The sequence below is a fragment of the Babylonia areolata genome, chromosome 28, assembly GCF_041734735.1.
Source record: "Babylonia areolata isolate BAREFJ2019XMU chromosome 28, ASM4173473v1, whole genome shotgun sequence".
Taxonomy (NCBI): domain Eukaryota; kingdom Metazoa; phylum Mollusca; class Gastropoda; order Neogastropoda; family Buccinidae; genus Babylonia; species Babylonia areolata.
In genome coordinates this window covers 7,409,095-7,426,594 of record NC_134903.1, presented here as the reverse complement: position 1 = coordinate 7,426,594, position 17,500 = coordinate 7,409,095, and the positions used below count along the sequence as shown (strand labels likewise).

General features: G+C 40.7%; 1 protein-coding gene across 1 annotated transcript in view; it reads right to left on the bottom strand.

The window, feature by feature from the left end:
* Positions 1–7,531: 7,531 nt before the first annotated feature.
* The window catches only part of LOC143301956 (transmembrane protein 107-like), a 14,554-nt gene continuing 4,585 nt past the window's right edge, over positions 7,532–17,500 (bottom strand). Inside the window, exons 3-4 of the mRNA XM_076616433.1 lie at positions 12,597–12,697; positions 7,532–8,053 (exon numbers count right to left, since the gene is read on the bottom strand). Of these exons, the coding sequence (XP_076472548.1) occupies positions 7,890–8,053; positions 12,597–12,697 (265 nt within the window). The 3' untranslated portion in view covers positions 7,532–7,889. The remainder of the gene's footprint in view (positions 8,054–12,596; positions 12,698–17,500) is intronic.

The following is a 17,500-nucleotide window of genomic DNA, read 5'->3' as shown; positions in this document are numbered from 1 at the left end:
CACACACACACACACACACACACACACATCTAATATCACTTCAAGTGGAAAGACGTTAAACTGAAGACACACACACACACACACACACACACACACACACACACACACACACACACTTTGAGAGAAAATCGTGGGATTGTAAGAAAGTGTGGACATCGTTCCCCTCCCACGTTTTCTCTGGCTCAGTTGCTGTCTTCATTGACTGACTAACGCCACTGTCATCATCAATATCGTCGTTGTCGTCGCCAGTCTCTTTCTCTTTGCTTTTCTTCTCTCTATTCTTTTTTTCTTCTTCGATTTGCATCAGGAAAAGACAACAAACCAACTCCGATGATAAAGAAAATATTGTTGATTAAAAAAAAAAGAATAATAACCAATAAATAAATAAGGAGGACTTCCCACGCTTTCTCAAACATTCTGATAAATCGTGGGGGGCTCTCAATTGTGAGAAATCGTGGGATGGAAACGACCACACACTCTCTCTCTCTCTCTCTCTCTCTCTCACACACACACACACACACACACACACACACACAATCCCACGATTTCTTTTAACTAAAAAGTGAGAGAAATCGTGCGACTGCGAGAAATCGTGGGTTCACAAACCCTCTTTGAAATCCCTTTTCCAACCCAGACAGAGCCTCAGTATGGACTGACGTGACAGGGAAAACAAAAGCCCACTGACGAAAAGTGACCGGCGGCGGTGCCAACATAACACACAATTAGTGTGTATTGTATTGTATTGCAATGTATTACTTTTTATCACAACAGATTTCTCTGTGTGAAATTCGGGCTGCTCTCCCCAGGGAGAGCGCGTCGCTACACTACAACGCCACCCTTTTTTTTTTTCTTTTTTTTTCCTGCATGCAGTTTTATTTATTTTTCCTATTGAAGTGGATTTTTCTACAGAATTTTGCCAGGAACAACCCTTTTGTTGCCGTGGGTTCTTTTACGTGCGCTAAGTGCATGCTAGCAAACGGGACCTCGGTTTATCGTCTCATCCGATTGACTAGCGTCCAGACCACCACTCAAGGTCTAGCGGTGGGGAAGAAAATATCGGTGGCTGAGCCGTGATTCGAACCAGCGCGCTCAGATTCTCTCGCTTCCTAGGCGGACCCGTTACCTCTAGGCCATCACTCCACCAAGGAAGCGAGAGAACCATTATGAGTACACTGGTTAACTCACTCAGTACGGCCAGTCCTCTCTTCTTTACACAGACCCCTCGGATGTCCAGTGGGTGTCTGAATGACCCATCCTTTAGCTTCCGTCGTCAGAATTGTGGTATTCTTTGTCAACATTCACCTCTTCAGTGTAAGAGCCTTCCGCTGGTAATATTTTGATGGTGGTTATTGGGTTGAAACGCTATTAACGTCGTCTCTTTCGCCGTTCGTATGGAGAGAGTTAAAATCCCACTCCCGGTTGTATTTTCTTCTTCTCCACTACAGTAGACCGTGAGTGCCGTGGTATGGGTACTAATCATTCGGATGAGACGATAAACCGAGGCCACCGGTGTATGTAATGTACCATATGGCGGTCGCAATAGCCGAATAGTTAAAGCGTTGGACTTTCCATCTGAGGATCCCGGGTTCGAATCTCGGTGAAGGTGCCTGGTGGGTAAAGGGCGGAGATTTTTCCGATCTTCCAGGTCAACATATGTGCAGACCTGCTAGTGCCTGAACCCCCTTCGTGTGTATACGCACGCAACGGATCAAATACGCACGTTAAAGATCCTGCAATCCATGTCAGCATTCGGTGGGTTATGGAAACAAGAACATACCCAGTATGCACACCCCTCACCCCTCCCGAAAACGGAGTATAGCTGCCTACATGGCGAGGTAAACAAACGAAACGGTCATACACGTAAAATGTTACATGTCTGAGTGTGTACGTGTGCGTGCCTGAAACTGATTGAATGACACAGGAAACGAATGATGAGCGCCAAATGGCAGCCGTCAGTAGGCTCTACCCAGGTAGGCAGCCTGTTGTGCAAATGACCGAGTGTTTGTAAAGCGCTTAGAGCTTGGTCTCCGACCGAGGATAGGCGCTATATAAGTAAACATATCAGTCAATACGGCCAGATCTGTGTGCTGGTTCTGTAACGACCTGAGTGAGAAAATGACTGGACAGATATAGACGTAGGCGTTTGACATCAGTAGAAGTGATGTCAAGAGTTATTTATCTCCACCATCATGTTGTTCTGTTTAATAAATTTTATGCCTTCTTCTGCATGCAACAGCTCAACTGAAAGACAACACAAATTTCTTTTTCAAACATTTTATTCATCTCAATTATGACCACTTAAAAAAAAAAAAAAAAATTTGCTGGACGGTTGGAAAAAATATACATTATATTCCTACACCAAAAGCCAACACATTAAATTATGGTGCTTATAGCATCGATGACCACTAAGGCCATATCAAGGATATCACAACATTAGCATCTACTTCAAAATAGTCTACAATACATAATCATCTAACTACATACGATTTCAATGATGTACAAATTCTTCATATCATAAAAAAAATACTTTCTCAAATGAATCAAAGGTGTAACCCACACACCCCCACCCCACCCCGAAAAAAAAAGCATATTCATATATTTATACATAATTGTGAATATTATTAATGCATACAATATATCTTTCGAGTTACATATGCACACACATGTGAGCACACACACCAACTTTGATGTGTTGTGCATATGCTTCCTGTACACACACACACACACACACACACACACACATGTACACTCACACACTCACAAACACACACATACACACACATGCAAGCTTACACGCAAAATGAACAAAATGGAATTGAGTAAATGGAAAATGGTACTGTTTAAAATTGATACAGTACAACACAGTACAAAACTGTTAATACAATACACTGAAGTCCCATACAGCACAGTACAGTACAGTACAGTACAACAAATCACAGTTCAATACAGCACAGTACAACAAAGCACGGATCAATACAGCACAGTACAACAAAGCACAGTTCAATACAGCACAGTACAACAAAGCACAGATCAATACAGCACAGTACAACAAAGCACAGATCAGTACAGCACAGTACAACAAAGCACAGTTCAGTACAGCACAGTACAACAAAGCACAGATCAATACAGCACAGTACAACAAAGCACAGATCAATACAGCACAGTACAACAAAGCACAGATCAATACAGCACAGTACAACAAAGCACAGTTCAATACAGCACAGTACAACAAAGCACAGATCAATACAGCACAGTACAACAAAGCACAGATCAATACCACACAGTACAACAAAGTACAGTTCAATACAGCACAGTACATTACAGCACAGTTCAGTACAGCACAGTACAACAAACCACAGTTCAGTACAGCACAGTACAACAAAGCACAGTTCAATACAGCACAGTACAACAAAGCACAGATCAATACAGCACAGTACAACAAAGCACAGATCAATACAGCACAATACAACAATGCACAGTTCAATACAGCACAATACAACAAAGCACAGTTCAGTACAGCACAGTACAACAAAGCACAGTTCAATACAGCACAATACAACAAAGCACAGTTCAATACCGCACAATACAACAAAGCACAGATCAATACAGCACAGTACAACAAAGCACAGTTCAGTACAGTACAGTACAACAAAGCACAGATCAATACAGCACAGTACAACAAAGCACAGATCAATACAGCACAGTACAACAAACCACAGTTCAATACAGCACAATACAACAAAACACAGTTCAGTACAGCACAGTACAACAAAGCACAGTTCAAATACAGCACAGTACAACAAATCACAGTTCAATACAGCACAGTACAACAAAGCACGGATCAATACAGCACAGTACAACAAAGCACAGATCAATACAGCACAGTACAACAAAGCACAGTTCAATACAGCACAATACAACAAAGCACAGATCAATACAGCACAATACAACAAAGCACAGATCAATACAGCACAATACAACAAAGCACAGATCAATACAGCACAATACAACAAAACACAGTTCAGTACAGCACAGTACAACAAAGCACAGTTCAAATACAGCACAGTACAACAAAGCACAGATCAATACAGCACAATACAACAAAGCACAGATCAATACAGCACAGTACAACAAAGCACAGTTCAGTACAGCACAGTACAACAAAGCACAGTTCAATACAGCACAGTACAACAAAGCACAGTTCAGTACAGCACAGTACAACAAAGCACAGATCAATACAGCACAGTACAACAAAGCACAGTTCAATACAGCACAATACAACACAGCACAGTTCAAATACAGCACAGTACAACAAAGCACGGATCAATACAGTACAGTACAACAAAGCACAGTTCAAATACAGCACAGTACAACAAAGCACAGATCAATACCACACAGTATAACAAAGCACAGATCAATACAGCACAGTACAACAAAGCACAGATCAATACAGCACAGATCAATACAGCACAGTACAACAAAGCACAGTTCAATACAGCACAGTACAACAAAGCACAGATCAATACAGCACAGTACAACAAAGCACAGTTCAATACAGCACAGTACAACAAAGCACAGATCAATACAGCACAGTACAACAAAGCACAGTTCAGTACAGCACAATGCAACAAAGCACAGTTCAATACAGCACAGTACAACAAAGCACAGATCAATACAGCACAATACAACAAAGCACAGTTCAGTACAGCACAATGCAACAAAGCACAGATCAATACAGCACAGTACAACAAAGCACAGTTCAATACAGCACAGTACAACAAAGCACAGTTCAGTACAGCACAATGCAACAAAGCACAGATCAATACAGCACAGTACAACAAAGCACAGATCAATACAGCACAGTACAACAAAGCACAGATCAATACAGCACAGTACAACAAAGCACAGTTCAATACAGCACAGTACAACAAAGCACAGTTCAGTACAGCACAGTACAACAAAGCCCAGATCAAATACAGCATAGTACAACAAAGCACAGATCAATACAGCACAGTACAACAAAGCACAATACAACAAAGCACAGTTCAATACAGCACAATACAACAAAGCACAGATCAATACAGCACAGTACAACAAAGCACAATACAACAAAGTACAGTTCAAAATAGCACAATACAACAAAGCACAGATCAATACAGCACAGTACAACAAAGCACAGATCAATACAGCACGGTACAACAAAGCACAGATCAATACAGCACAGTACAACAAAGCACAGTTCAATACCGCACAGTACAACAAAGCACAGATCAATACAGCACAGTACAACAAAGTACAGTTCAATACAGCACAATACAACAAAGAGTTCAACACAGCACAGTACAACAAAGCACAGTTCAATACAGCACAGTACAACAAAGCACAGTTCAGTACAGCACAATACAACAAAGCACGGATCAATACAGCACAGTACAACAAACCACAGTTCAATACAGCACAGTACAACAAAGCACAGATCAATACAGCACAATACAACAAACCACAGTTCAGTACTTTCAGAAAAAAAGCCACATATAATATATATCTCACATATATCAGTCACATTCACTATCTGGCACAATGCAAACAATATCACACTTCAAACATACTTAGAAAGAAAGAAAGAAAGAAAGAAAAAAAGCCCTCCTATTTCTCACAGACTTCCCCACCATATTTCACAATAATTCTGTGTTCTCTCACAAAAAGACACACACAACTTGCACATTTTTATGAAACCAACAGAGCCATGAAGTCCAAGAACTCAAAGCCCTTGGAATGAGTGAATAAACTTTTTTCTTTTTTTTTAAATCATGAATGGTAAATCATTTACACAAACCTCACACAACCTAATTAATGGAAAACCATTCACAAACACAACCCTAACTGTGGGAAATCGTTTACACACAACCTAACTGATGGAATATATTTTACATACAACCCATACACAACTTCCAAACAGACAGTACATGCTGACACATGTTGTTGTGACAGGATTTCAAAACTAAAATGCCAACAACCTGAATAAATGTCAGGTATACCTCAAGCCATACAGGAAAGAACCAAATTTTGATACAGAAAAGTTAAAGGCACGTACAGCATCACAGATTTGCTGTTGAGGGATTATCATTAAATGATCTGCTCACATGCACACATGTTATTCTTCAATTCAACGTCTATCCGCATAGAGTCATTTCAGATAAAAAAAACAAAAACAAAAACAAAAAAAACAAAAAACCCAAAGATACATGTACAAAGGAGCAAGAACCTGATACAATGTAAACTTAATCAAATCAAACATCCAAGTGGAATGCAAAGCAAAAAAAAAGCATGTGTATGTGTGCGCATGTGCACAAGTGTGTGTGTGTGTGTGTTTGTGTGTGTGTTTTTTTTTGTTTTGTTTTTTGTTTTGTGTGTGTGTGTGTGTGTGTGTGTGTGTGTGTGTGTGTGTGTAACAAAAATTGAATAAAGAAAATGATCACTTGATTATAAAACACACACACACACACACACACACACACGCACACACACACGCACACACACAAAAGAGTGGGTGGGAGGGGGAGGGGTCAGAGATAGTTAGACTGGGGCCTTCAGACTCAAGGAGATAAAATCAGGTCAGATCAAAACACAAAGAGTCAACACTACCAAGACATCTCAGCACGTTCACATGTGTGTGAGGTGGCCGCCCACCGGTAACACGTCCGCCCGAGAAATGACAGAATCTGCGTGCATAGGATCAAATACCATGCTCGGCAGTATTCTCTCCCCTCTGTCTTGGGTGGTGGTCTGGATGCTTGTCATTCGGATGAGGCGATAAACTAAGATCCCGTGTGTAAGCATGCGCTTAGCGTATGTAAAAGAAGTCAAGGTAAAAAAAAACCGAACGGGTTATTATCCCAGGCAAAATTCTGTAGAAAAATCCCAATTTGATAGAAAAAAACAAATGCACTGGCAGGCAGAGCAGAAAAGAAAAAGAAAAAAAAAACACACAAAAAACCACAAAAAACAAGAGGTGGTGCTGTGCTGTAGCCATGCACTCTCCATGCACAGAAGTAGCCTGAATTTCACACAAAAACATCTGTTGTGAGAAAAAAAAGGAACACAACACAATAAAATACAATACAATACTATATATATATATATATATATATATATATATATATATATATATATATGCAGAGGATTTCTACACTTTCACAGCTCTCTTGATAACTCTGGCTTCATCACGAAACCTGCAAACAAACCCCACCCCATGGGACCGTGACAAACAAAACCACCACCATCGTACTTGAAAGCAGCACATGAATGATGTATGGAAGCGGCCCATCTGTTCTGGAAGTCTCCAAGCGCTTCCCACGATGCACCAGATTGTTCCCCCTGCACCCCGCCCCCCCCCCCCCTTCCCTCCGGCTCTCCCCCCATGCCCCTCCCTTATCTCTCTCTCACTCTCTTTTTGCTCCCCCCCCCCATCTCTCCCACTACCCTCCCTTCTCTCCCTCCACCCCCTCACACACACACACACACTCACACACATGCACATACACATACACACACACGCATACACACACAAACACATGCACACACACGCACAAACACACGCGCACACACATACAACATACAAACACACACAAACATTCAGAACATTCCATCAAGACAAGCAATTAAGAAAAGAAAAATTGATGCAACAGACTCATCATCATCATCATCATCATCATCATCATCCCAGCACTGACAACTGAACGATTCCACAACACACCAACACCCAAGTCAGATCACAGCGCCGCAGAAACTCTTCAGCAGCCAGTCCCACACCCTCCCAGCCTCGAGGGGGGTGGGGCTGGGGATGGGGGCAGCCAATCAGATCCCGGGTCCCACACCCTTCCAGCCAATCAGATCCCTTTCTTGAAGCAGAGGACGCCCATGATGGACACGATCTCGGTGAATGCTGGGAAGGCGCTGCAGAATCCGAAGACGTACCAGTACCAGTCGCAGGGCCAGGTGTCGAACAGGAAGTAGGAGAGGGCCACTGCCGCACCAGTGTGAGCCACCGTAGCTGTGAGGGGGTGACGTTAAGGAAACAGGGATTTGAATGAACTGCATGACTTAGCAACAACCGAGTTGTTAAACCGTTTGACTTTCAATCTGAGGGTCCCTGTTTGGAATCTCGGTAACAGCGCCTGGTGGGTAAAGGGTGGAGATTTTGTTTCCGATCTCACAGGTCAACATATGTGCAGAACCTGCTAGTGCCTGAACCCCCTTCGTGTGTATACAGCAAGCAGAAGATCAAATACGTGCGTTAAAGATCCTGTAATCACCGTCAACGTTCGGTGGATTATGGAAACAAGAACGTACCCAGCATGCCAACCCCGAAAACGGAGTATGGCTGCCTTCATGGCAGGGTAAAAACGGTCGTAAATGTAAAAGCCTACTCATGTACATGCGAGTGAACGTGGGAGTTGCAGCCCACAAACTCAGTAGAAGAAGAAGTAAAAGAAGAATCAACTACATGACTAAGCAACATGTATGGCAGGCATGAAAAAGCTACTGCAGCTTCAGAGTGGGCTACAGTCGCGGTATGGGGGACGTCGTTATGGAAAACAGGGAACTGACCTCACTTGTGTACGACTTTTGAGACCGAAGGGCCTGCTTTGTCGGTTCTGTTGAATATACTGCAAAACTTAGCAACATGCAATACCAGGCTTGAGAAGCTAATAGATTATATGTAGCGTCTGTAAATTTCTTGATTTGTTGAGGTGGGGGGTTTTCTGGGATTTTTTTTGTTTTTTTGGTCCTTTTTTTAATAAAAATTGTTTGAATGCTTGTTCCTCATCACATTAAATAAATGATAAAATAATAATCATCATCTTCATTATCTGATAATAAAACCAGCAACAACAATAATAATTCCTAATGATAACAAATAGTTAACTATAAATGCTGCTACTACTACTAACAATAAAAAGAAGAAGACAAAGAAGAAGAAGGAATAAGATAATAATAAAACTACTACTACTACTACTACTAATTATTATTATTATCATTATTATTATTATTATTATTATCAAACAGTGGACTCAGATGAATAATTCCGAGAAACACAAGCAACCTGAACATGTTGGAGCACATTCCAATATCAAAACCAGAAGGTGGAACCAGTATCACCTCTAAACACCTGTACTACGCACTGTGAAGCCACAACCACTTTTGTGTTTCGCACTGACACCACGAGAGAATGAGAAAGAGATCGTTATTGATCATAGCTGTGAATGGAATTATCTCCCTTCGACTACTGACACCACGAGAGAGTTTCAGTTTCAGTTTCAGTAGCTCAAGGAGGCGTCACTGCGTTTGGACAAATCCATATACACTACACCACATCTGCCAAGCAGATGCCTGACCAGCAGCATAACCCAACGTGCTTAGTCAGGCCTTGAGGAAAAAAAAAGGTGAATAAATAATAGATAAGCTTACACAAATAAATAAATAAATAATAAACCACAAGAGGAAGAGAAAGAAATCGTTGTTGATCATAGTTGTGAACTGAATTATCTCCCTTCGACTACTGACACCACGAAAGAGAGATCGTTGTTGATCATAGCTATGTATGGAATTATCTCCCTTCGACTACTGACACCACGAGAGAAAGAGAAAGAGATCGTTGTTGATCATAGCTATGTATGGAATTATCTCCCTTCGACTTCTGACACCACGAGAAAAAGAGAAAGAGATCGTTGTTGATCATAGCTGTGTATGGAATTATCTCCCTTCGACTACCCTCTTTGGTTGTTGCTACTTCTTTGATTTGACTGCTGGCTTTTATGGCTGTGAGTGACTGGATGGGAGGGTGAGGGGGGGGGTTCGGGGGGTGGGGGGGGGGAAGGGAGGTTTGAGAAGTGGGGGTGGGGAGGGACGGGGGAGGGGGTGGGTGTTTGTTGCCTTTCTTTTTTCAAACACAGGAAAAGTGGGTGTTTTGTGGTCATTGGTTGTTGTTTTCGTTTTAGTTTATTTGCTGTTTTCTTCTTGTTTTTTTGTTTTTTGGGTTTGTTTTTTTTTTAATACCTTACAATGTTGATTGGCTATGTAGAGTAAACTGTGTGTGACTCTAAAAAAAACAAAAAAACCAACAAACAAACAAAAACCAACAACAACCACATACCTAAGAACATATTTTCTATGCAAACTGTTTATCTGCATGTGTGGTGTGGTGCTGCAGTTTTAGGTGACATGGGGTGTTGACTTGCCTGCAGATGCACACGCACATGAAGTCAGATGAGTAAAAGACACCTGTCTACGACAAGTACAGTCCATGATGTAATTTCAGTTTCAGTTTCAGTAGCTCAAGGAGGCGTCACTGCGTTTGAACAAATCCATGTACGCTACACCACATCTGCCAAGCAGATGCCTGACCAGTAGCGTAACCAAAAGTGCTTGATGCAATACTACAATACAATACAAACACCATAATTCAACACCACACTAAACAGTTCTGGGGCCCGACCAGCTCAGTGGGTACAGCACCAAGTTTGCATTCAATGAGTTGAAGGTTTGAATCCCAGGCACCCAACACTTCTTCCTTTCTGCATTTGTGGGCTGCAGCTCTATCTATCTATCTATCTATATATGAGTCGGCTTTTACATATACGACCATTTATACACTGCCATACTAGCAGCCGAAGTTAGGTTTTTTGGGGGGAGTGCATGCTTCCATAACGCATCAAACATTTGCATTTGTATTTCTTTTTATCACAACAGATTTCTCTGTGTGAAATTTGGGCTGCTCTCCCCAGGGAGAGCGTGTTACTATACTACAGCGCCACCCTTTTTTTTTTTTTTTTTTTTCATTTTTTCATGCGTGCAGTTTTCTTTTAATTGTTTTTCCTATCGAAGTGGATTTTTCTACAGAATTTTGCTGGGAACAACCCTTTTGTTGCTTTGGGTTCTTTTACATGCGCTAAGTGCATGCTGCACAAGGGACCTCAGTTTATCGTCTCATCCGAATGACTAGCATCCAGACAACCACTCAAGGTCTAGTGGAGGGGGAGAAAATATTGATGGCTGAGCCGTGATTCGAACCAGCGTGCTCAGATTCTCTCGCTTCCTAAGCAGACGCGTTACCTCTAGGTCATCACTCCACATTTACATGGACATTACAATCTTCAACGCACCTATTTGATCTTCTGCATGCACATACACATAAAGGGGAAGAATCCATTCAACCCAGGGGAGTTTACAGCCTTGGTGGGCTTCTATGCCACACTGATGCGGAGAAAACACATGAAAAAAAACAACAACAACTACTTTTTGTCCAAATTCAAGTGGACATATTCAGAAATACTGTACAAGTTAGCTCCCCTTCCTTGCGGTTTATTCATATTGGAGGCACATGAAAACCCTTTCAATCAGGCCAATTTTGATAAACGCTCAGGCGCAGAGCTCAGCGAGTAAAGGCACTTGCAAATCTGCGTGTATGCTGACCTGGGAGATTAAACAAAAATTTTTTTTTTTTAAATCTCCACCCTTCACCCACCAAATACCAATACCAGGGACCACACCAAAGACCCTGAGATTACATGTACAGCACATAAACCATTCGGGTGCTGCACCCGTCCGATGAAGGCGAGAAAATAAGCAGAATCGTGCCAAAACTGATCAGTTCTCTCTGGCGTAGGAGCGGAGTTCAAGCTGGACGTAACCAATAGCGACTTCCCTATATATATAGCAGTCAGTGCCCCGTCTCTTGAACGATTCCTAAGTGTGTAAAAAAGAGAACTATGCCATCATTGACCATTTCACTGTAAATCAGCCCCCGTCTGTATGTAAGGTGCAATGTGTGGTGCATATATTCAAGTGAGCACAAGCACTGATATGCTGTGTGTGTGTGTGTTGTGTGTGTGTGTATGCTTTTGTATGTGTGAGTGTCTTTGATCATGCACACACGTGTGAGTGAGCATGCGTATGCACAATCACTTATGTGTGTACATGCATATGCGTCTAAAATCCCACTGTATTTGGATTTGTATATATATTCATGATTTCCAATTCATGTTTGTATCTTCCATGTACTATTCTCCACCACACACAACCACCACCCCACCAACCACCCCATCCCTTCCAATACACTGGAAATGAAAACATAGTCTATTTTATTCTATTCCATTCTGTTGTATTCTGTTCTGTTGTATTCCTTTCAATTCTGTTCTGCTGTATTCTATTCTGCTGTGTTATTTTCTGTTCCATTCTATTCTATTCCATTCCAATCTATTCAATTCTGTTGTATTCTGTTCTGTTCTGTTCTATTTCTTTATATTCTAATCTATTCCATTATGTTCTATTCTACGCTATTCTGTTCTATTGTATTCCATTCTGTGCTATTATGTTCTGTTCCTGTCTAGTTCTATTCTATTATACTCCATCCTGTTCTATTCTATAGTCTATTCCATTCTATTCCATTCTGTCATATTTTATTCTGTACTATTCTGTTCTGTTCCAAATCCATTCTACTCTATTCCTTTCTGTTCTGTTCTATTCCACACTGTTCTATTCCATTCTGTTCTGTTCTATTCACACAGAGTGTGTAGGGGGTCAGGGAAGGATACAGAGCAGACTCTGGAATGGGAAGAACATGGTCAGACCTCCCATGAACCCAATCAGCTCCAAGAGAAACAGACCCAGCGTCACCGACAGTCCGATGATCAGCCTGCAAACACAGAGCCACACTTTAGGGGGGGTTGTGATACACTTAAAAAAAAAAAAATCCAAGCTTTTTATGTATTGAGTATAATTTCAAAATGTAATGTTTAAGATGAGAAAGATCAGTTTAAAGCAAATTAAGTCCCCTAGCATTACAGATTAATTTCCCATTTTTACCACCTGCACCAAAACGTTTGCAAAATAAATAAAACTTCCATGCTTAGCAAAAGAAGTTCCTGTTTGAACAAAAAATGATAATAATGACTGCTCTAGCTGTTGGGTCAGAATATCAGATCAAAGTGCCAAGTTTAGAGAATACAAAAAATATAAATATAACAGTAAATGCAGTTTGCATATAATTAGGCTTCATTCTTTATTTTTTTTTGTGCCCATCCCAGAGGTGCAATATTGTTTTAAACAAGATGACTGGAAAGAACTGAATTTTTTCCTATTTTTATGCCAAATCTGGTGTCAGCTGACCAAGTAGTTCAGAGAAAATGTCAATGTTAAAGTTTACCACGGACACACAGACACACACACACACACACACACACACACACAGACAAGCGAACACCGGGTTAAAACATACTCACTTTGTTTACACAAGTGAGTCAACAAAAATGAAAATAACCAACCAAAAAAAAAAACAAACCAAAATGGACCTCCATAGCAACATCGTTATCGTCCTCCTCCTTCATCAACATCAATGTAAACAAAACAGCGTCAAAGTCTCTGGCCTTTCATGCCCTGCTCTCATGGTGACCTCAGTTTCGATACCCCTCCACTTCCGTGCTTGGGGTGAGTCCTGTCAATGTTTTCAGTGTCACAGATTCATGGGGGGCTGTTGTTTGGGGGACGTGGTGGCAGTCTCCACTCTGGGAGGGACGCTCACTCAGTCTGGCTCTGCGACTAAGCCATATTTGTCATTAGTATGGGGCTCAAAAAGGTGGTGTCCTAAGTATGTTAAATCAGAACAGGCACCACTGATCACCACCGAAGTCAACTCAGCAGCAGTGCAGGGTCTCCTCTGGTGTGTGGCCTCCTGCCAGCAATCTAACATCGATGGTTCCCTGCAGACTGCCGATGCTGGAACTGTGATGGACGAACCCAGGTGTGGTCATGTGTGGGGGAATCTAAATAAGCAGCGTGGGAGTAATGCCACTGAAACGGTGCAGATGATGGGGCAGCAAAAAAAAAAAAAACACAAAAAAAAAACAACCAAGAGTGACAAGGCTTTCAAGACTCCTATGTGTAATGAAAATGATGGATAGTTTTAATTTGTGTTTTTTTTTTCTGTGGGGTATTTAGCACTCTATGCAGAAATTTGCTCTAGGCGCTTTATGAAACACATACAATTATCAATGTCAAATACACCAGAATCATATCATAATGATGGATACTTTTTTTCTTCTTTTTTTAGTACTCTATCCAGAAATTTGCTCAAGGCGCTTTATGAAACACATACAATTATACTTAACACATTATATCAATGTCATATACACCAGAATCATATGAACAATAAAATGATGGATTTTTTTTTTCTTTTTCTATTTTGCACTCCATCCAGGAATCTTCTCTATGCGCTTTACAAAACACATGTGGATATACCTGATACATCAATGTTATATACACACCAAAATGCTTAGAGAATCATAAAATGAAGGATACATTTTTCTTTTTTTCTACTCTATCTGGAAATTTGCTCAAAGTGCTTTACGAAACACATACAATTATAATTAACATATCATATCAATGCCATATACACAAGACTCATAAAATGAATAATAAAATGATGGATACTTTTTTTTTTTCTTTTTCTATTTTGCACTCCATCCAAAAAATCTTCTCTGTGTGCTTTACAAAACATACAGATATACTTGATACATTGTATCAATGTTATGTACACACCAAAATGCCTACTTACATTTTGTATTTGTATTTCTTTTTTTTATCACAACAGATTTCTCTGTGTGAAATTCAGGCTGCTCTCCACAGGGAGAGCACATCGCTACACTACAGCGCCACCCATTTTTTTTTGTATTTTTTAAACCAAACTGATGTGTCAGCCATTAACACCAAACTGATGTGCCAGCCACTAACGCCAAACTGATGTGCCAGCCATATAATCCAAACTGATGTGCCAGCCATTAAACCAAACTGATGTGTCAGCCATTAACACCAAACTGATGTGTCAGCCATTAAAACAAAATGATGTGCCAGCCATATAATCCAAACTGATGTGTCAGCCATTTAAACCAAACTGATGTGTCAGCCATTAAACCAAACGGATGTGTCAGCCATATAAACCAAACTGATGTGTCAGTTACTAAACCAAACTGATGTGCCAGCCATATAATCCAAACTGATGTGTCAGCCATTAAACCAAACTGATGTGTCAGCCATTTAAACCAAACTGATGTGTCAGCCATTAAACCAAACTGATGTGTCAGCCATTAAACCAAACTGATGTGTCAGCCATTTAAACCAAACTGATGTGTCAGCCATTAAACCAAACTGATGTGTCAGCCATTAACACCAAACTGATGTGTCAGCCATTAACACCAAACTGATGTATCAGCCATATAATCCAAACTGATGTGTCAGCCATTAAACCAAACTGATGTGTCAGCCATTTAAACCAAACTGATGTGTCAGCCATTAAACCAAACTGATGCGTCAGCCATTAACACCAAACTGATGTGTCAGCCATATAATCCAAACTGACGTGTCAGCCATTAAACCAAACTGATGTGTCAGCCATTAAACCAAACTGATGTGTCAGCCATTAACACCAAACTGATGTGTCAGCCATTAAAACAAACTGATGTGTCAGCCATATAATCCAAACTGATGTATCAGCCATATAATTCAAACTGATGTGTCAGCCATTTAAACCAAACTGATGTATTAGCCATATAAACCAAACTGATGTGTCAACCATTAAACCAAACTGATGTATCAGCCATATAATCCAAACTGATGTGTCAGCCATTAAACCAAACTGATGTGTCAGCCATATAATCCAAACTGATGTATCAGCCATATAATCCAAACTGATGTGTCAGCCATTTAAACCAAACTGATGTATCAGCCATATAAACCAAACTGATGTGTCAACCATTAAACCAAACTGATGTATCAGCCATATAATCCAAACTGATGTGTCAGCCATTAAACCAAACTGATGTGTCAGCCATTTAAACCAAACTGATGTGTCAGCCATTAAACCAAACTGATGTGTCAGCCATTAAACCAAACTGATGTGTCAGCCATTTAAACCAAACTGATGTGTCAGCCATTAAACCAAACTGATGTGTCAGCCATTAACACCAAACTGATGTGTCAGCCATTAACACCAAACTGATGTATCAGCCATATAATCCAAACTGATGTGTCAGCCATTAAACCAAACTGATGTGTCAGCCATTTAAACCAAACTGATGTGTCAGCCATTAAACCAAACTGATGCGTCAGCCATTAACACCAAACTGATGTGTCAGCCATATAATCCAAACTGACGTGTCAGCCATATAATCCAAACTGATGTGTCAGCCATTAAACCAAACTGGTGTGTCAGCCATTAACACCAAACTGGTATGTCAGCCATTAAACCAAACTGATGTGTCAGCCATTAAACCAAACTGATGTGTCAGCCATTAAACCAAACTGATGTGTCAGCCATTAAACCAAACTGATGTGTCAGCCATATAATCCAAACTGATGTGTCAACCATTAAACCAAACTGATGTGCCAGACATATCCGAACTGATGTGTCAGCAATTAACACCAAACTGATGTGTCAGCCATATAATCCAAACTGATATGATGTGTCAACCATTAAACCAAACGGATGTGTCAGCCATTAAACCAAACTGATGTGTCAGCCATTAAACCAAACTGATGTGTCAGCCATTAAACCAAACTGATGTGTCAGCCATATAATCCAAACTGATGTGTCAGCCATTAAACCAAACTGATGTGCCAGCCATATAATCCAAACTCATGTGTCAAATTGATGTGTCAGCCATCTAATCGAAACTGATGTGTTAGCCATTAAACCAAACTGATGTGCCAGCCATATAAACCAAACCGATGTGTCAGCCATTAAACCAAACTGATGTGTCAGCCATTAAACCAAACGGATGTATCAGCCATTTAAACCAAACCAATGTGTCAGCAATTAACACCAAACTGATGTGTCAGCCATTAACACCAAACTGATGTGTCAGCCATTAAACCAAATTGATGTGTCAGCCATCTAATAGAAACTGATGTGTCAGCCATTAAACCAAACTGATGTGTCAGCCATTAACACCAAACTGATGTGTCAGCCATTAAACCAAACTGATGTGTCAGCCATTAAACCGAACTGATGTGTCAGCCATTAACACCAAACTGATGTGCCAGCCATATAATCCAAACTGATGTGTCAGCCATATAATCCAAACTGGTGTGTCAGCCATTAAACCAAACGGATGTGTCAGCCATTAAACCAAATTGGTGTGTCAGCCATTAAACCAAACTGATGTGTCAGCCATTTAAACCAAACTGATGTGTCAGCCATTAAACCAAACTGATGTGTCAGCCATTAAACCAAATTGATGTGTCAGCCATTAACACCAAACTGATTATCAGCCATTTAAACCAAACTGTGTCAGCCATTAACACCAAACTGATGTATCAGCCATTTAAACCAAACTGTGTCAGCCATTAACACCAAACTGGTGTGTCAGCCATTTAAACCAAACTGATGTGTCAGCCATTTAAACAAAACTCATGTGTCAGCCATTAACACCAAACTGATGTGTCA